The following is a 19784-nucleotide window of genomic DNA, read 5'->3' on the forward strand; positions in this document are numbered from 1 at the left end:
TTTAGTATTGTTATTCTTTAACAGGTTCTTATTGCCAACAATGGTATCGCTGCCGTCAAATGTATGCGATCCATACGTAGATGGGCTTATGAAGTCTTCAAAAATGAAAGAGCGATTCGATTTGTTGTAATGGTAACACCTGAAGACCTTAAGGCGAACGCAGGTAATGGATAATTTAATGACTTAATTTAATTTTAATTTTTAGGAATTATATTAAAAATATTTAGATTTTTTTTCTACTTGAAATCTGTAAGCGGGCTTAGACTCAAAACTAATAATATCTAATTGAACATAAGGGGAGGGGCTTAATCAAAACTAATATCTAGTTGAACATAAGGGGAGGGGCTTAATCAAAACTAATATCTAGTTGAACATAAGGGGAGGGGCTTAATCAAAACTATTATCTAGTTGAACATAAGGGGAGGGGCTTAATCAAAACTATTATCTAGTTGAACATAAGAGGAGGGGCTTAATCAAAACTATTATCTAGTTGAACATAAGAGGAGGGGCTTAATCAAAACTATTATCTAATTGAACATAAGAGGAGGGGCTTAATCAAAACCAATAATATCTAAATGAACATAAGGAGAGGGGCTTAATCAAAACTAATAATATCGAATTGAACATAAGGGGTGGGGCTTAATCAAAACTAATATCGAATTGAACATAAGGGGTGGGGCTTAATCAAAACTAATATCTAATTGAACATAAGGGGAGGGGCTTAATCAAAACTAGTAATATCTAATTGAACATAAGGGGAGGGGCTTAATCAAAACTAATAATATCTAATTAAACATAAGGGGAGGGGCTTAATCAAAACTAATAATATCTAATTGAACATAAAGGGAGGGGCTTAATCAAAACTAATATCTAATTGAACATAAGGGGAGGGGCTTAATCAAAACTAATAATATCTAAATGAACATAAGGGGAGGGGCTTAAAAGTTTGTTAAAAGACCAGCTTCGCCTTCCTCGCGATTCATTTCATTATTTGGGTTTGGCGCGCATATAGCTCGCAAAGCTACATCGATGTCACGTGATTTCTAAGTTAAAATACATTATGCATGACGTCAAGAGTGACGATATCTATAACTCCTCCCCTTTAATTCAAGCAGAAAGGCTTAGAAAATTGCCTGATTAAGATTGGAAGTAGAGGAAATTAAATGCTTTCTAATATTTAGAATACATCAAATTGGCTGATCACTATGTACCTGTTCCTGGAGGTACTAATAACAACAACTACGCTAATGTCGAGTTGATCCTCGATATAGCGAAGAGGTTAGGGGTGCAGGCAGTTTGGGCTGGATGGGGTCATGCCTCTGAAAACCCGAAATTGCCCGAATTACTTCATAAAAATGGCATTGCGTTTATGGGTAAGTTAATACTATCAAGAGGAATATCAATATCATCTTTTGGGAAAAATCTGATTAGGTTCCATTTTTATTTGTGTTTGTATCCTTTAGGTCCGGCTGAAAAGGCCATGTGGGCATTAGGAGACAAAATTGCGTCGTCAATTGTTGCACAAACTGCTGATATTCCAACTCTTCCTTGGAGTGGAAGTGGTAAGTGAACTGCAGGGGCCCATTGCTATAATAAATGTTAAGGGATGTTGGGAAGAATTGTGTTACAATTACCCGTACACTTCTCTCAAAGAGAACAGGGTTCATACAAACCGGGAAAACCTGGAAAAATCAGGGAAATAGATGACAAAAACCTCAGGGAGAACTCAGGGAAATTTGCGTCAAACAGGCGCCGAGTAATTAATACCCTCCTTAGGATTAACATTACACTAAACTTTGGAGGCTCATAACTCTGGTTCTACTAGAGATAGGGGGATGTCCTTTGAGTATGTTATAGTCCAATTTGTCCCCCATCCAACCATCCTAAAATCTTAGGGCTACGACAAACAGGAGCCGAGTAATTAAGCAAAATGTTCACACCCATACCCCCTCCACAGGAAAAGCATTACACTAAACTTTGGAGGCTCATAACTCTGGTTCTACTAGAGATACGGTGATGTCCTTTGAGTATGTTATAGTCCTATTTGTTCCCCATCCAACCATACTAAAAACATACGGCTAGGACAAACAGGGGCCGAGTAATTGAGCAAAATGTTCATAAACATACCCCCTCCACAGGAAAAGCATTACAATAAACTTTGGAGGCTCATAACTCTGGTTCTACTAGAGATAGGGGGATGTCCTTTGAGTATGTTATAGTCCTATTTGTTCCCCATCCAACCATACTAAAAACATACGGCTACGACAAACAGGGGCCGAGTAATTAAGCAAAATGTTCACACCCATACCCCCTCCACACGAAAAGCATTACACTAAACTTTGGAGGCTCATAACTCTGGTTCTACTAGAGATAGGGGGATGTCCTTTGAGTATGTTATAGTCCAGTTTGTCCCCCCCCCCTGCCCTCCTTCGTTAACATTTGCTCCATAGGATACCCCATATGCGGAAAAAACCTGGAAATTTCAGGGAAATATATTGTGGGGAAAACCTGGAAATCTAAGGGAAATTTATTTTCCAAAAGTTGTATGAACCCTGGAGAAGTATTATATACCTTTGCTAATACTAATAGTCTTATTAATTTTACGCAGGTTTAAAGGCAGATTGGAATGATTCCTTCTTAACAAACCAGAAAAAGATCAAAATCAAACCTGAATTGTACGAAAAAGGATGCGTAAATGATGTAGAGGATGGTCTTACCGTGAGTATTGTCCTCCTTAGTCAAGACAGGGTTCGTACGGAACCTGGAAAACCTGGATAAGTCAGGGATATGAAAATTTAGGGGAAAAAGTCAGGGATAAGTCAGGGATTTAAAAAAAATTCCTAAAAAGTCAGGGATAAGTCAGGGATTTAAAAAAAATTCCTAAAAAGTCAGGGATAAGTCAGGGATTTAAAAAAAATTCCTAAAAAGTCAGGGATTTAAAAAAAATTCCTAAAAAGTCAGGGATTTAAAAAAAATTCCTAAAAAGTCAAGGATAAGTCAGGGATTTAAAAAAAATTCCTAAAAAAGTCAGGGATAAGTCAGGGATTTAAAAAAAATGCCTATAAAGTCAGGGATATGTCAGGGATTTAAAAAAAAATTCCTAAAAAGTCAGGGATAAGTCAGGGATTTAAAAAAAATGCCTATAAAGTCAGGGATATGTCAGGGATTTAAAAAAATTCCTAAAAAGTCAGGGATAAGTCAGGGATTTAAAAAAATGCCTAAAAAGTCAGGGATAAGTCAGGGATTTAAAAAAAAATGCCTAAAAAGTCAGGGATAAGTCAGGGATTTAAAAAAAATTCCTAAAAAGTCAGGGATAAGTCAGGGATTTAAAAAAAAATGCCTATAAAGTCAGGGATATGTCAGGGATTTAAAAAAAATTCCTAAAAAGTCAGGGATAAGTCAGGGATTTAAAAAAATGCCTATAAAGTCAGGGATATGTCAGGGATTTCGTTTGGTATATCAAACCATGCTTTGAGCAATGCTAAATATGAGACAGGTGTAATTATGAAGTGGGTTCTGGTAAACACCTTAAAATGGTCAGGGACATTGCCTAGATTTGATCAGGGATAACCTGGAAAAGTCAGGGATTTTCAATGTAAAAATTTCGTACGAACCCTGCAAGATGGCGTAACATAACTTGATATTTTCTCATGGATTTACGTTTATGTACTATAGGCCGCGCAAAATATTACATTCCCTGTTATGATCAAAGCTTCGGAAGGTGGTGGAGGAAAGGGTATTAGAAAAGTCGAATGCGCCGATGATTTTCATAACATGTTTCGTCAAGTGCAAGCGGAAGTTCCTGGTTCGCCCATTTTTATCATGAAGATGGCAACTTGCGCCAGGCATTTAGAAGTACAGTTGTTAGCTGATCAGTACGGTAACGCGGTGTCCTTGTTCGGAAGGGATTGCTCAATTCAAAGGCGACATCAAAAGATTATCGAGGAGGCACCGTGCGTCATAGCCAGAGAAGAAGTTTTTGAACAAATGGAGAAAGTAAGTGTCCAGATTCTTTGTTTGTTAGTCACGTGGTTAGTCCTGATTTTTTTTTTTTCTTCTATGGTTTCCGTGAATAGGCTGCAGTGAGATTAGCTAAAATGGTTGGCTATGTGAGTGCGGGGACTGTTGAGTATTTGTACGACGAGGATGGGAATTTTTTCTTTCTTGAACTTAATCCCAGACTTCAAGTGGAGCATCCTTGTACTGAAATGATTGCTGATGTCAATTTACCTGCCTGTCAATTACAGGTAATGTATACACTGGAATAGGAAAGCAGCAGGAGGCTAGCGCCGTTCGCGTGGTCTAGGCATCGTCTAGGGGCATGATCTACATGCCGTTCGCGTGATCTAGGTGCCGTTCGCGTGATCTAGGTGCCGTTCGCGTGATCTTTGAGTTGTTCGCGTGATCTGGGAGCCGTTCGCGTGATCTTTGAGTCGTTCGCTTGATCTGGGAGCCGTTCGCGTGATCTTTGAGTCGTTCGCTTGATCTTTGAGTCGTTCGCGTCATCTGGGGACCGTTCGCGTCGTCTGGGAGTCGTTCGCGTCATCTGGGGACCGTTCGCGTCGTCTGGGAGCCGTTCGCGTCATTTGGGTGCCGTTCGCGTCATTTGGGTGCCGTTCGCGTCATTTGGGTGCCGTTCGCGTCGTCTAGAGGCCGTTCGCGTCGTCTAGAGGCCGTTCGCGTCGTCTGGGAGCCGTTCGCGTCGTCTGGGAGCCGTTCGCGTCATCTGGGAGCCGTTCGCGTCATCTGGGAGCCGTTCGCGTCATCTGGGAGCCGTTCGCGTCATCTGGGAGCCGTTCGCGTCGTCTAGGGGCCTTTCGCAGGTCCAGGGCGTTGTCTTAGATTACGTATTCGGTTTTCAGACAAATTCAAAGTTGGTTAGCTGCCCCCCGTCTAAAACATAGGTCATAATCTTGTGCATCGGTTCTAAGTGTATGAAACCAAGGTCTGTTCTGTTCTCACGCTTTAGATTGCTATGGGAATCCCACTGTTCCGCATCAAAGACATAAGATTGTTGTATGGTGAAGCTCCTTGGTCAGATGTACCCATCGATTTTGATCAACCAAGACATAAGCCTCGCCCATGGGGTCACGTGATAGCGGCTAGAATCACTAGTGAAAACCCTGATGAAGGGTTCAAACCTAGTGCTGGAACTGTTCAAGAATTAAACTTCAGGAGTAATAAGAATGTCTGGGGATACTTTAGTGTCGGAGCATCTGGTGGTCTTCATGAATTTGCTGACTCTCAGTTTGGTCATTGCTTTTCTTGGGGAGAAGATAGAGAGGAAGCTCGAGAGTAAGTACAATCACATTCCTTGACAACGAAACGGTTACAAGCAAAGGCCTATTTATTAAAATCAAGCTTAACTTCGTTGTGATCATAAATCTAAGTATGTTCTTTATGTTAGGAACCTGGTACTGGCTTTGAAAGAGTTATGTATCAGGGGTGACTTTAGAACGACTGTCGAGTACCTCATAACCCTCTTGGAAACCGAAGCTTTCCAAGAGAATCATATTAACACTGGCTGGCTGGACCAGCTTATTGCCGAGAGAGTTCAGGTACATGCCAGTAAATATGTACGACTAACTATTTTTTAACTAACCATGTTTATCCGTAAGTTTAGTTTAATTTAATAAGATTTCTTTATCGTAGGCTGGAAAACCAGATACCACATTGGCAGTTGTTTGTGGTGCTCTTCATGTAGCTGATAGAATAATGCTCAATAATTTTCAAAATTTCCAAAGCTCTCTTGAAAAGTGAGTTTAGGTTTGAGGATTTACTTTAACAGGGTTCATACAAACCCGGAAAACAGGGAAAACCTGGAAAAATCAGGGAAATAAATAGTTGACAAAAACCTCAGGGAAATTTCGAATTTTTAGAAAAATTCAGGGAAATTTCGAATTTTTAGAAAAATTCAGGGAAATTTGCGTCAAACAGGGGCCGAGTTATTAAGCAAAATGTTCGTAAACATACCCCCTCCATAGGATTAACATTACACTAAATATTGGAGGCTCATAACTCTGGTTATATTAGAGATACGGGGATGTCCTTTGAGTATGTTATAGTCCAATTTGTTCCCCATCCAACCATACTGAAAACATACGGCTAGGACAAACAGGGGCCGAGTAATTGAGCAAAATGTTCACAAACATACCCCATCCACAGGAAAAGCATTACACTAAATTTTGGAGGCTCATAACTCTGGTTCTACTAGAGATACGGGGATGTCCTTTGAGTATGTTATACTCCTATTTGCCCCCCATCCAACCATACTAAAAACGTAGGGCTACGACAAACAGGGGCCGAGTAATTAAGCAAAATGTTCAATATAACACATCCTCCATAGGATTAACATTACACTATACTTTGGAGGCTCAAAACTCTGGTTATACTAGAGATACGGGGATGTCCTTTGAGTATGTTATAGTCCAATTTGTTCCCCATCCAACCATACTAAAAACGTAGGGCTACGACAAACAGGGGCCGAGTAATTAAGCAAAATGTTCGTGAAAATTCCCTCCATAAGATTAACATTACACTATACTTTGGAGGCTCATAACTCTGGTTCTATTAGAGATACGGGGATGTCCTTTGAGTATGTTATAGTCCAATTTCTCCCCCATCCAACCATACTAAAAACGTAGGGCTACGACAAACAGGGGCCGAGTAATTGAGGAAAATGTTCGTGAATATTCCCTCCATAGGATTAACATTACACTATACTTTGGAGGCTCAAAACTCTGGTTCTACTAGAGATACGGGGATGTCCTTTGAGGATGTTATAGTCCAATTTGTCCCCCATCTAACCATACTAAAAACGTAGGGCCACGACAAACAGGGTCCGAGTAATTAAGCAAAATGTTCATAAACATCCCCCAACTTTGGAGGCTCATAACTCTGGTTATATTAGAGATACAGGGATGTCCTTTGAGTATGTTATAGTCCAATTTATCCCCCCCTCTCTCTTTCATTAACATTTGCTCCATAGGATACTCCATATAGGGGGAAAACCCTGGAAATATCAGGGAAATTTGTTTTCCAAAAGTTGTATGAACCCTGTTTAAAAATGGGCTAGCCACTCTGAAAATGGGCTAGCCGCCCTAAAAGTGGGCCAGCTGCTCTAAATATTCAATTACTCTTCTTAGGGGCCAGATATTACCTGCCAACACCTTGAACAGTACAATGATTGTCGAGTTAATTTACGATAATGTCAAATTCAAAGTCAGCGTAACCAAAATGGGGTTTAGCTCCTACTTCCTTTGCATGAACAACTCGTTTAAGGAAGTTGAGTCTCATCGTATGAGCGATGGTGGGCTTCTGTTGTCCATAGATGGAGCCAGTTATACAACTTATATGAAGGAAGAGGTCGATAGGTACAGGGTTGTTATTGGAAATCAAACTTGCGTCTTTGAGAAAGAAAACGACCCAACCATATTAAGGTTTGTTGCTTATAGAAGATTAAATCTGGTGATGTTAGGGGGCGTGGTCTAATTTTTTTTAATGATTCAATGATAGATCTCCTTCAACTGGCAAGCTTTTACAGTTTCTAGTTGATGATGGATCCCATGTTCATCCTGGTCAACCCTATGCTGAGATTGAAGTCATGAAAATGGTGATGACGTTGACAGTTAATGAAACTGGATGGTAAATATATGTTTATGACGTGTTTATCGTGAAAATGTTCCTGGAACTCACTAGGGGTAGAGTTTGATTAAACTAGTCTTTGGGACTATTGACCCTCCCTAGTGTCCTCAATAGTAAACTAGTCCTCGGGGACCATTGACCCACCCTAGTGTCCTCAATAGTTAACTTGTTCTTGGGACTATTGATCCTCCCTAGTGTCCTCAATAGTTAACTTGTCCTTCGGACCATTGACCCACCCTATTGTCCTCAATAGTTAACTTGTCCTTCGGACCATTGACCCACTCTATTGTCCTCAATAGTTAACTTGTCCTTCGGACCATTGACCCACTCTATTGTCCTCAATAGTTAACTTGTCCTTCGGACCATTGACCCACCCTATTGTCCTCAATAGTTAACTTGTCCTTCGGACCATTGACCCACCCTAGTGTCCTCAATAGTAAACTTGTCCTTGGGACCATTGTCTCACCCTAGTGTCCTCAATAGTAAACTTGTCCTTCGGACCATTGACCCACCCTATTGTCCTCAATAGTAAACTTGTCCTTGGGACCATTGACCCACCCTATTGTCCTCAATAGTAAACTTGTCCTTGGGACCATTGACCCACCCTATTGTCCTCAGCAGTAAAATTGTCCTTGGGACCATTGACCCACCCTATTGTCCTCAATTGTAAACTTGTTCTTGGCGCCATTGACCCACCCTATTGTCCTCAATAGTAAACTTGTCCTTGGGACCATTGACCCACCCTATTGTCCTCAGCAGTGAAATTGTCCTTGGGACCATTGACACACCCTATTGTCCTCAATTGTAAACTTGTTCTTGGCACCATTGACCCATCCTAGTGTCCTCAATAGTAAACTTGTTCTTGGCGCCATTGACCCACAATTTTGTCCTCAATAGTACACTTGTCCTTCGGACCATTGACCCATAATATTGTCCTCAATAGTAAACTTGTCCTTCGGACCATTGACCCTCCCAGTGTCCTCAATAGTAAACTTGTCCTTCGGACCATTGACCCACTCTATTGTCCTCAATAGTTAACTTGTCCTTCGGACCATTGACCCTCCCAGTGTCCTCAATAGTAAACTTGTCCTTCGAACCATTGACCCTCCTAGTGTCCTCAGTAGTAAACTTGTCCTTGGGACCAATGACACTCCCTAGTGTCCTCAATAGTAGGCTAGTCCTTGGGACCAATGACACTCCCTAGTGTCCCCAATAGTAAGCTAGTCCTTCGGACCATTGACCCACCCTAGTGTCCTCAATGGTAAACTTGTTCTTGGGACCATTGACCCACCCTAGTGTCCTCAATAGTAAACTTGTTCTTGGGACCATTGACCCACCCTATTGTCCTCAATAGTAAACTTGTTCTTGGGACCATTGACCCACCCTAGTGTCCTCAATGGTAAACTTGTTCTTGGGACCATTGACCCACCCTAGTGTCCTCAATAGTAAACTTGTTCTTGGGACCATTGACCCACCCTATTGTCCTCAATAGTAAACTTGTTCTTGGGACCATTGACCCACCCTATTGTCCTCAATAGTAAACTTGTTCTTGGGACCATTGACCCACCCTGGTGTCCTCAATAGTAAACTTGTCCTTGGGACCATTGACTCACCCTAGTGTCCTCAATAGTAAACTTGTCCTTGGGACCATTGACCCACCCTAGTGTCCTCAATAGTAAACTTGTCCTTGGGACCATTGACCCACCCTGGTGTCCTCAATAGTAAACTTGTCCTTGGGACCATTGACCGACCCTGGTGTCCTCAATAGTAAACTTGTCCTTGGGACCATTGACCCACCCTGGTGTCCTCAATAGTAAACTTGTCCTTGGGACCCTACCAGTGTCTTCCTATGGATTCCTATTTACTTTTTCAACAAAGCGTGTGATGGTTTATTTCCAGTGTACATTTTGTGAAAAGACCTGGCGCTGTTTTGGAAGCTGGCAGTATTTTGGCCCGTTTGGAGCTGGATGACCCTAGTCGCGTTAACAAAGCCCAGTTATTCACTGGGGATTTTCCATTGGTTGAGGGGCCAAGTTACATTGGTGATAAATTGAACCAAGTCTTTCAACGCGCTAGAACTGAACTTGAAAATGTGCTAGCCGGTTATGTTCTACCTGACCCTTATTTTGTACCTCGCGTCTCTCAAGCCCTTGCGACTTTTATGAAAGCTATTAGAGACCCTAGTCTTCCTCTATTAGAACTTCAGGTAAGAATATTTGCGTTTGGAAGGTATCATGTCAACAGTTCAACAGGAATTAGTTAATGATTACTTTTGTAGGAAATTATATCATCCATTTCTGGTCGAATTCCAACAAGTGTTGAGAAGAAAATTAGGAAATTAATGATGAGTTATTCGAGTAACATTACATCAGTTTTGGCCCAATTTCCAAGCCAGCAAATAGCTAGTGTTATAGACAGTTACGCCGCTACCCTTTCTAAAAGGGCCGATAGGGACGTGTTTTTCATTACTACTCAGGGTATTGTTCAACTTGTGCAAAGGTACCGGAATGGTATCAGGGGAAGGATGAGAGTTGTCGTCCAAGACATCATCAAACAATACATTACTGTTGAAATGGATTTCCAACAAGGTATGTTGAATTCAAAATGTAATTTTTCACAACCAAATTTCGCTGGTCACGTGATTCCCCTGCAAGGTGACTTTCTTGGCGAAGGCAAGAGGCATTTGTGGGCGGCATCTATAAGTGTCCACAAATGCCTCTTGATATCGCCAAGCTAAACCCTGTGTTCAGGAGGATAGTCAACTTACAGGGGAACCACTTTGCTTTAATAGTTATCTTCATGTTTTGAGCATGAAGAGTTGTTGAGGTATTATCCGAGGGGTCGGACGTTTGTCAAAATCCCGTACACTTCGTTTGAAATCTGTTTAAAATCTCTCTCGAAAATCTCGAAATCCCGAAATCTCACGTCAAAATCTAAAAATCTTAAAATCTCACGTCAAAATCTGAAAATTTTAAAATCTCACGTCAAAATCTGAAAATTTTAAAATCTCACGTCAAAATCTGAAAATTTTAAAATCTCACGTCAAAATCTGAAAATTTTAAAATCTCACGTCAAAATCTGAAAATTTTAAAATCTCACGTCAAAATCTAGAAATCCCAAAATCCCTACCTTAAAATCTGAAAATACCGAAATCTTCACCTAAAATCCCGAAATCTCACATTAAAATCTAGAAATCCCGAAATCTTAACGTAAAATCCCGAAATCTCATCCTAAAATATCAAAATCAGAAAATCTCCTCGAAATCTGAAAATCGCATTCAAAATCTGAAAATCGCCTTCAAAATCTGAAAATCTTGTTCCAAAGCCCGAAATCTCCTTCAAAATCTGAAAATCCTGAACAAAATCCTGAAATCTTCTTCGAAATCTGAAAATCTCCTTTAAAATCCCGAAATCTTAAAATCTTGGACTAGATTTCCAGATTTCTAAAATCTGAGTCAGAATCTCAAAATCTGGGGCAAAATCTCAAAATCTTTGTCAAAATCTTGAAATCTTGAAATCTCAAAATCCCAAAATCCCGTACACTAAAATGCCGAACGTCCGACCCCTCGGTATTATCTCTAGACCATAAACTCTAGTTTATTTTGGTGAGCTTGTTGTAGGCCCATAGAGACATACGTCAAACGAGATAGGTTTTTGCTTAGCAACACGTCAGAGCAAAACAAAACGGTGGTCCATTGTGGCCCATAGCTTATAGCTTACACTAAGGCTGTGTTCAACAACCCACAACGTGAAAAATCTGTTTTGGCAACGTTACGTCATAAGTTGTTGAACGCAGTTTTAGTGCGATGTTCAAGCCCAATCAAAATGGCGTGTGCTGCAGCAATTTCATAAAAAGTGCAGTAAAAAAATCGGTCTCCGATGAGGCGACTTTTCTTGTAAACTATTCAGTGGTGGCTGTGGTACTGAAGCAACTCGTTTGTTCAGTATTAAAACATGAAATTTCTATTGCAGGACATTATGACAAGTGCGTGACCATGTTAAGAGAGAAACATAAGGATGACATGGCAACTGTAGTAGGAAAAATATTTTCTCATCTTCATGTACAAAAAAAGAATCAAATGCTCATTATGCTAATTGTAAGCTCAATACAATCTTTCATCTTCGTGGTAACGTACACTGCAGCCACCATATAAGTCTTTCAATTCTTTAAGGATCATTTGTGTGGACATGAGCCAGGGCTAACGGATGAACTATCAACCATATTAAATGAATTAACTATGCTTAACAAATCTGAGAATGGTAAAGTGGCTCTCCGTGCTCGACAAGTCTTAATAGCCGCGCATCAACCTGCCTACGAACTAAGACACAACCAGATGGAATCAATTTTTCTGTCGGCCATTGACATGTATGGACACGACTTCTGTCCCGAAAATTTGCAGAAACTGATTATGTCTGAAACGTCCATTTTTGATGTGCTACACGATTTCTTTTTCCACACTAATCTAGTTGTCAGAAGAGCTGCTCTAGAAGTAAGTTTGTCGCAACTGGGTATTGCCGTTTCTTTGTACTGTGAATGAGTGTGTTTTTAACGAAGCGGGAGTATTATAACACTAGGAATTGATAAGGTGAATTTTGCAGGTATATGTAAGAAGAGCATATATCTCTTATGAATTAACCTGTCTGGAGCATCTCTGCCTACCAACAGGGTTATCATCCGCTCAATTTCAGTTCCTTTTGCCATCATCGCATCCCAACAGGTAAAAATATATTGTTACTCATGATAATAAGTTTGTTATTGGCGAATCTCGGGGCTTTTGTTATTGGCGAATCTCTGGGCTTTTGTTATTGGCGAATCTCGGGCTTTGTTATTGGCGAATCTCGGGCTTTGTTATTGGCGAATCTCTCGGGCTTTGTTATTGGCGAATCTCTCGGGCTTTGTTATTGGCGAATCTCTCGGGCTTTGTTATTGGCGAATCTCTCGGGCTTTGTTATTGGCGAATCTCTCGGGCTTTAGTTATTGGCGAATCTCTCGGGCTTTAGTTATTGGCGAATCTCTCGGGCTTTTGTTATTGGCGAATCTCTCGGGCTTTTGTTATTGGCGAATCTCTCGGGCTTTTGTTATTGGCGAATCTCTCGGGCTTTTGTTATTGGCGAATCTCTCGGGCTTTTGTTATTGGCGAATCTCTCGGGCTTTTGTTATTGGCGAATCTCTCGGGCTTTTGTTATTGGCGAATCTCTCGGGCTTTTGTTATTGGCGAATCTCTCGGGCTTTTGTTATTGGCGAATCTCTCGGGCTTTTGTTATTGGCGAATCTCTCGGGCTTTTGTTATTGGCGAATCTCTCGGGCTTTTGTTATTGGCGAATCTCTCGGGCTTTGTTATTCGTCTCGATAGTAAAAAAATTGTATTCGCCGAGGCATAATTATTCTCAACCCTTGCATTAGCAATATCTTTAACATTATTCATCCAGGATACCTCACAACAAAATGGTAATTCCTCAATTATCCAAAACTCCCGAAGAAATGAAAGGTTTCGAAGGAGATCATCCTGAAAACTGTCATCGTAGGGGCATTTTTGCCGCTTTTCCGACATTTGACAACTTTGAAAAGTATATACCCTTTAATTACCAAGAATTTCAATCTATAAGAAATCTTCAAGCAAACTATACTATAATCTTCTTTAAATCAGGAATTTTGAAGATTTAATTGATCAGTTTGTTGAATCGCCTCCCGGTAGTCCAAGGAGGCAATCCATTGACACTGATTTCATTGCCACTAGTGATAGAGCTACATTTATGGATGCAGAACTTGACAAGGTTAGTACGTTGCTACCAATTAGTTTTGAAGCCTTAATTCATTAAACATGAGAAGCTTTAGCAAAACATAACAGTTGTCTCATGGGCTTCCTTAGTAACATAACAGTTGTCTCATGGGCTTCCTTAGTAACATAACAGTTGTCTCATGGGCTTGCTTAGTGATTTGAAAATGATGGTTTCTTTTTTTTTTAAGCCTTGTGATCCAACTAATATATTAAACATAGCAGTCTCGATGTTCGACGAGATTGAAGATGAAAAATTAAGTTCTCGTTTTAGAGAATTTTGTGTGAAAGAGGTAATACACATAAACATTGTTCACATAAAGATTGGTTCGTATAGAGTTTAACAAATTGTTGAATTGTATTAATAGTACGAAGTTTTGGGAGAGAAAAAACTACGTAGAATCACGTTCTTAGTGTTGCAGAAAGTATGTTTACATGTATATCAACCAGTGGTGTGCGAGTACTCGTTAAGTTTGAGCACTCGACTCGATTCTCGAGAAAGATTAGAGTAGCTTTTTAACAACTTAAATTCTCGACAAATACTCGAATCCGAGGCTTATAACTATAGCAGACGATGAGTTCATGAGCATTTATTTTGAAAATCACCTGTTCAATGTTTAATTGATCACTAGCAATCTTTTTGAACTAGTTAGATATTAGATAGTTGAACATCTTTGTTATTTTCAAGAAATTTACAAAATTAATACTCGACAAGTCAATGTTTGAGACTCGATAATTACTCAAATGAACCAAAATTTGACCAATCTAAATACTCGATACTCGAAAGAATTTTTGATACTCGGCTCGATACTCGATAAGAAATTAGTTTTGATACTCGGACTCGGCTCGAAACTGAAAAAACGGGACTCGCACATCACTGATATCAACAATTTCAAAATTATATTATTAATTTATTTGTTTGTAAATAGCAATTATTTCCAAAATACTTCACGTACAGAGCTAGAGATAATGTAAGTACCTTATTTAACCTTAATGACTTAAATCTAATTAATTTGTTAATTATTATTGATTTTGAATGTTTTAGTTTGAAGAAGACAAAATCTATCGTCATTTAGAACCAGCTATGGCATTCCAACTTGAAATCAATCGGCTACGAAACTATAATTTGGAAGCTATTCCAACTGCTAATCAAAAAATGCATCTTTACTTGGGAAAAGCTAAAGTAATTAGACCTATATTTTGTTTGTCTATTTATTTATTTATTTATTTATGTATTTATTATTGTTTTGCGATTTTAAATTGTTTCTGTAATTAATTCTAATTAGGTTGCCAAAGGTCAAGAAGTAACGGATTACAGGTTTTTCATCAGATCAATTATCAGGCATTCTGATCTAATTACCAAGGTAAGGTTTAGCATTGGTTTTTGAGCAACTTAGTGTTATCATAAGAAAATAATATATAGCTCCCTATAAGTATGAAACTCTCCATTTAAGCCATGTGAACAGCATTTTCTTCCATTGAAATTTGTAAAAAGTTTCTAACGCCGCCTATTAAGAGTTTTTGGCGTTAAAAAGGTGAAATATTTGTTTAAAAAATTTTCAAATTTTATATTGTAATTAAATAGTTAAAGGTCTAGAAGTTATTATTATGATAATTATGACTGATTAAGTACATGGCAAAATTATCATAGTAAAATTAATAGATGGCGCGAGATTTCGACGAACGAGGCTAGCGCCTACACTATTACGAGGTATGGAGCATCTTGTGTCTCTACGGGCGCGGCTATATTTCCCCGGCCCATGGTGCCTTTCGCGGACACCTTAGGTGGCGGCGGTGGTTTCGCCCCCTTTTACTCGTAGTACCGAAACTTCTCCCACAGGGCGTAAAAGCGTAAGCGCGCCAAATTTGGGAGCAAATGCTGTAGTATCAAAATGTACTACGTTTCATACTTATAGGGAGCTATATATTATTTTCTTATGATGATATGGTATATCGAAAAATCACAGACAAAAAAAGACTAAGTTGAAATTGTTGAAAGAATGTTTTTTATATTTCTGTGAACTGGGTGTTCATTGTCATCAATGTTATTTATGCCTAAAATATTATAACCATTAATAATATTGATTCAAAAGTTTCAAATTTTCATGAGGTATTGCAGTCTTGTGTCATACAAAGATTTTTTTTTTTGTGTTTGTTTGAAACAGGAAGCGTCTTACGAATATCTTCAAAATGAAGGTGAAAGGTTACTTTTGGAGTCAATGGACGAGTTGGAAGTAGCTTTTACACATCCGCTTGTAAGTTACTTTCTCAGTATGCCCCTACATATTAACGTATTACATATCCGTTTAAAGGGAGGGTGGAGTAGAAAATCAAGTGATTTTATATCGATTCTTCAGCAAATTATAAGACCAGTCTGCATAGTGAAAGATTCAGGAAATACTTCGGAATGATTTTAAAATTGAAATTAGGTTCAGATTTTAAGGATAATTTTAAAGGTCCTCCGACCAATCGCGTAACGCCCTGCCTTTTTATTAACAAAATTCTCGTGGCATGTTCCGTGTCTCGCGCCACGATTGTCACGTCGCGCGCAAATTTTATCAAATCTCGTGATAAATTTCATTCAACACAGAACGTGCCACGAGAATTTTGTTAATAAAAAGGCAGGGCGTTACGCGATTGGTCGGAGATCCTTATTTAAAATTATCTTTAAAATCTGAACCTAATTTGAATTTTGAAATCATTCGGAGCTGGTATTTCCTGAATGTTTCACTATGCAGACTGGTCTTGTAATTAGTAGAAGAATCGATAAAAAAAATCACTTGATTTTCTACTTCACCCTCCCTTTAACATTATAGTATAACTTAAAGGGATGTGCAATGTGTTATGTAGTAGCGGGGCCTATGTCAAGGTTATCATCCCTCAAATAAATGAGTCAATTTCGGAGCTTTATCAGGGCATTAAATAATAACAGTGCATAACGCGTTGTATATCCCTTTATTGTCATAGCAGTTGAACCCTAATGTCATATGAAAAAAATTTTACATGTGTATCTATGAACCATGAACTATGGACTAACTAACGCTAGGGATTGTTCACTAACCATGTTTCCCATGTATTGCTATCGCCAACTACATGTTCCGAATTATTCCCTCTTCATTCCCCCAATTTATTGGACCAAAACGGATGTAGATGTAGCGCCATCTCCAAGCAAAATGAATAGTTTTTGCAGATTTTAAAGATGGCCGCACCAAATTTAGGCAGGACTCTAATTCTTAAGTCATAGGACACGTGATATTTGGTCCAATTTTCTTGTAACTTCTGGTTAAGGAAAGTACCTGCTGTTAGGGGGCGTTTGGAACATGTTTACTTTATCTTTTTGGGGGAACGAACAATCCCTAGCGTTAGTTAATCCATGTATCTATGAACATTATTTTTCAGGCAAAAAGAACGGATTGCAATCACATATTTCTTAACTTTGTGCCAAAAGTAACCATGGATCCAGCGAAAGTGAGCCAGACGTTTGTTAGTTTTGATGTTTTTTTTATTCTTCTCCTTTTATTACCCTTCTATATTATTCTTCTTAAAAACATCTTTTTTAAGAAATTCTATTTAATTAACAGCAAATTAAATTTTGCATGGTTGGTAAAAGAAAGGTGAAGGATAAATTCACGCTTCCAATCTTCGTTAACTTTAACATTTCTAAACTAAAAAATTTCTTTTGGGTTTTTTTTTTCGCGATTTCTTTTAAATTGCTCTCTTAAAGATTGCAGAGAATGTTAGAGCCATGGTTATGCGGTACGGTCCCAGACTCTGGAAATTAAGGGTATTGCAAGCTGAACTGAAAATGACCATTAGGTTCGTAAACTTCTTCATAATTTTCGAATGTTTTATAAATGACGTAACTTTATACCTAAAACGAAATTCCCTTTTCTAAGTATATTAAAATTAAAATAAGTAACTCTTATTACAAAATAATTAGCTTTTAATTAGTCTTAAAAATAATCAAGGACTAGTGCGCCATCCGCCATTGGTGTAATTAGTGGCGTCTGCTAAATCGAAACAAATACTATTTACTAATAATTAAGCCGAATAATAGGGAGTGGTCAAAGGGGTGAAAATCTCCCCTACCAAGCGTCAGACCTTCACTTAGTCAATCAGGAGCCTTCCCCCACTAGCCTTTCACTCTGTTAGGTTTGCCGCCATTTTGGTGGAAATGGGAGGAGTCATTTTTTGTGGAAAGGGGGAGCCATTTTGGTGGAAATGGGAGGAGACATTTTGACGGAAAGGGGAGGAGACATTTTGACGGAAAGGGGAGGAGACATTTTGACGGAAAGGGGAGGAGACATTTTGACGGAAAGGGGAGGAGACATTTTGACGGAAAGGGGAGGAGACATTTTGACGGAAAGGGGAGGAGACATTTTGACGGAAAGGGGAGGAGACATTTTGACGGAAAGGGGAGGAGACATTTTGACGGAAAGGGGAGGAGACATTTTGACGGAAAGGGGAGGAGACATTTTGACGGAAAGGGGAGGAGACATTTTAAGCCGCACTTCTCTGTCATCTCCCTATAGAGAGCTTTTAGTTGGAGGGGGAGCGTCTCGTGAAACCCACCAATATGGCGGCGTCAATTATGTCACGAGACATAATTTACGCTGCCATATTGGTGGGTTTAAAGCAGGAATGCAGCTGAGACCACCCAATATGGCTACCAGAACAGCGGTAAGACTTGGAAGGGTGTGACGTACTACTATCAAACCTGAAAGCTCTCTATAGGTTTTTTTATCCAAACATAACATCACTTCAAGCATTCATAAATATAAAAATCCTACATTTCAGGGATTTTGATCCTTTTTAATTAATTATTTCAAATAGGCTTAGCCCTAATGGAAAGTGTGTTCCTATTCGCCTGTTCTTGGCCAATGAGAGTGGATACTATCTGGACATGTGCTTATATAAGGAGGTGACTGATCCGGCAACTGGGGTGATCAAATTCGAAGCGTGGGGACCCAAACAAGGACCACTTCACGATCTTCCGATATCTACGCCATACATGACCAAAGATTATCTTCAATTAAAGAGATTTCAGGCGCAGTCGAATGGAACCACTTATGTTTATGATATTCCTGACATGTTCCAACAAGTAATATAACATTTTTTCTTTACATTTGCTTTAAATTTAAATTTAAAGATTCAGTCAAAAAATTATAAAGGGAATGCGAATTTACAATTTCATATCATATCATATTTTATGACGAAAGTGGTATTATGTTACACTTTCGAGTCTCTACTTTCAAAATATCAAGTTTTTAATATAATTGAAGCACAAAGTTTCTATTTTTAAAATCCATTGAAAAATCGCGAAAACTAAACTCAGTTTCGATATATATCGATAATTTTGTCTTGTCGAGCTTGTTCGCCCGTTTTATGACATCATTATGACGTGAGGGGAAAAAAAGGGCGGGAATTCTATTATAGGCGTCTCGAGATTCTCGCCAGTCTAAACTCTGGATGGTCTGATAGCGGAGAGAGTGGCGCCATCTCTAAGGGGAAAAATATATCTGTGACGTCAGCCTACGGGAAATGTTTTAGCCTTTCATTTCATAAAAGGTGGATTTCAAATAATTTCAAATGAAGCATTTTCAAATGAATATTGCCAAATAATAATTAGAAATCGGAGGGAGAATTAAAAGCTTGATATTTTTGAATTCACAGAAATTAATTCTATCTTTTGTTATATAAATCAGGGGTTTTTCAAACGAAGCTTCTCATTCCCTTTAAATATTCTTCGTAGTCGCAAGTTGTTTTTCATGTTGCGCCTTTTTAATTGGGTTATTTTTGTTATTAACGTAAACAGGACTTGATGAGATTGTGGGAAGAATACGCCGAAGGGCGCCTAGAAGTTGAGGTTCCGGCTCAGGTGATGCAACACGTGGAGTTGGTTTTAGACGCCAATAATCGTCTTGTGGAAAGAAAAAGGTTACCTGGTGAAAACGATGTGAGTTCTCCAGGTTCTGCTAATAGCTTTGCACGTGCTGCACGCCTGCCTGCTAAAACCGATGTGAGTCATTATTTGTCCAGTATTTATTTAACTCTCTCCGAAATGAAACACATACTACACTCTTCTTTGGTGTTTTTGGATTTCACTGCTAAAGTAAGACTAAAAACTATGGATGAAGAATTCGCGTGAGGAAATTTGTTTTCACGCTATAGGATAGGTAACTCCGTATCTCCCAGGGTTCATACAAACCTGGAAAACCTGGAAAAATCAGGGAAATAAATAGTTGACAAAAACTTCAGGGAAATTCAGAGAAATTTAGAATTTTTAATAAAATTCAGGGAGATCAGGGAAATTTGCGTCAAACAGGGGCCGAGTAATTAAGCAAAATGTTCGTGAACATACCCT

The 19784-nt window shown here is 39.1% G+C and overlaps 1 protein-coding gene across 8 annotated transcripts in view; it reads left to right on the plus strand.

Moving 5' to 3' along the window:
* Positions 1–19784, plus strand: part of ACC (acetyl-CoA carboxylase) — a 73186-nt gene that overhangs the window by 36126 nt on the left and 17276 nt on the right. For 3 of the 8 annotated variants that reach the window (XM_089856847.1, XM_089856852.1, XM_089856853.1), the window contains 28 exons: positions 25–163; positions 1182–1373; positions 1464–1562; positions 2609–2718; positions 3676–3996; positions 4077–4247; positions 4970–5295; positions 5408–5576; positions 5653–5756; positions 7146–7439; positions 7516–7644; positions 9544–9850; positions 9923–10232; positions 11616–11740; positions 11816–12133; positions 12243–12361; positions 13074–13211; positions 13292–13418; positions 13612–13713; positions 13789–13845; positions 14350–14391; positions 14466–14603; positions 14707–14784; positions 15586–15675; positions 16820–16903; positions 17145–17236; positions 18254–18521; positions 19236–19439. In XM_089856847.1, coding sequence (XP_089712973.1) covers positions 25–163; positions 1182–1373; positions 1464–1562; positions 2609–2718; positions 3676–3996; positions 4077–4247; positions 4970–5295; positions 5408–5576; positions 5653–5756; positions 7146–7439; positions 7516–7644; positions 9544–9850; positions 9923–10232; positions 11616–11740; positions 11816–12133; positions 12243–12361; positions 13074–13211; positions 13292–13418; positions 13612–13713; positions 13789–13845; positions 14350–14391; positions 14466–14603; positions 14707–14784; positions 15586–15675; positions 16820–16903; positions 17145–17236; positions 18254–18521; positions 19236–19439 — 4653 coding nt within the window. The remainder of the gene's footprint in view (positions 1–24; positions 164–1181; positions 1374–1463; positions 1563–2608; positions 2719–3675; positions 3997–4076; positions 4248–4969; positions 5296–5407; positions 5577–5652; positions 5757–7145; positions 7440–7515; positions 7645–9543; positions 9851–9922; positions 10233–11615; positions 11741–11815; positions 12134–12242; positions 12362–13073; positions 13212–13291; positions 13419–13611; positions 13714–13788; positions 13846–14349; positions 14392–14465; positions 14604–14706; positions 14785–15585; positions 15676–16819; positions 16904–17144; positions 17237–18253; positions 18522–19235; positions 19440–19784) is intronic. The other 5 variants (XM_089856848.1, XM_089856850.1, XM_089856851.1 and 2 more) reach the window with 5 other exon arrangements.

This window comes from Phalangium opilio, unplaced genomic scaffold, assembly GCF_054372755.1.
Source record: "Phalangium opilio isolate 3A_F unplaced genomic scaffold, DU_Popi_V2 ptg000217l_1, whole genome shotgun sequence".
In the NCBI taxonomy this organism is placed as follows: Eukaryota; Metazoa; Arthropoda; class Arachnida; order Opiliones; family Phalangiidae; genus Phalangium; species Phalangium opilio.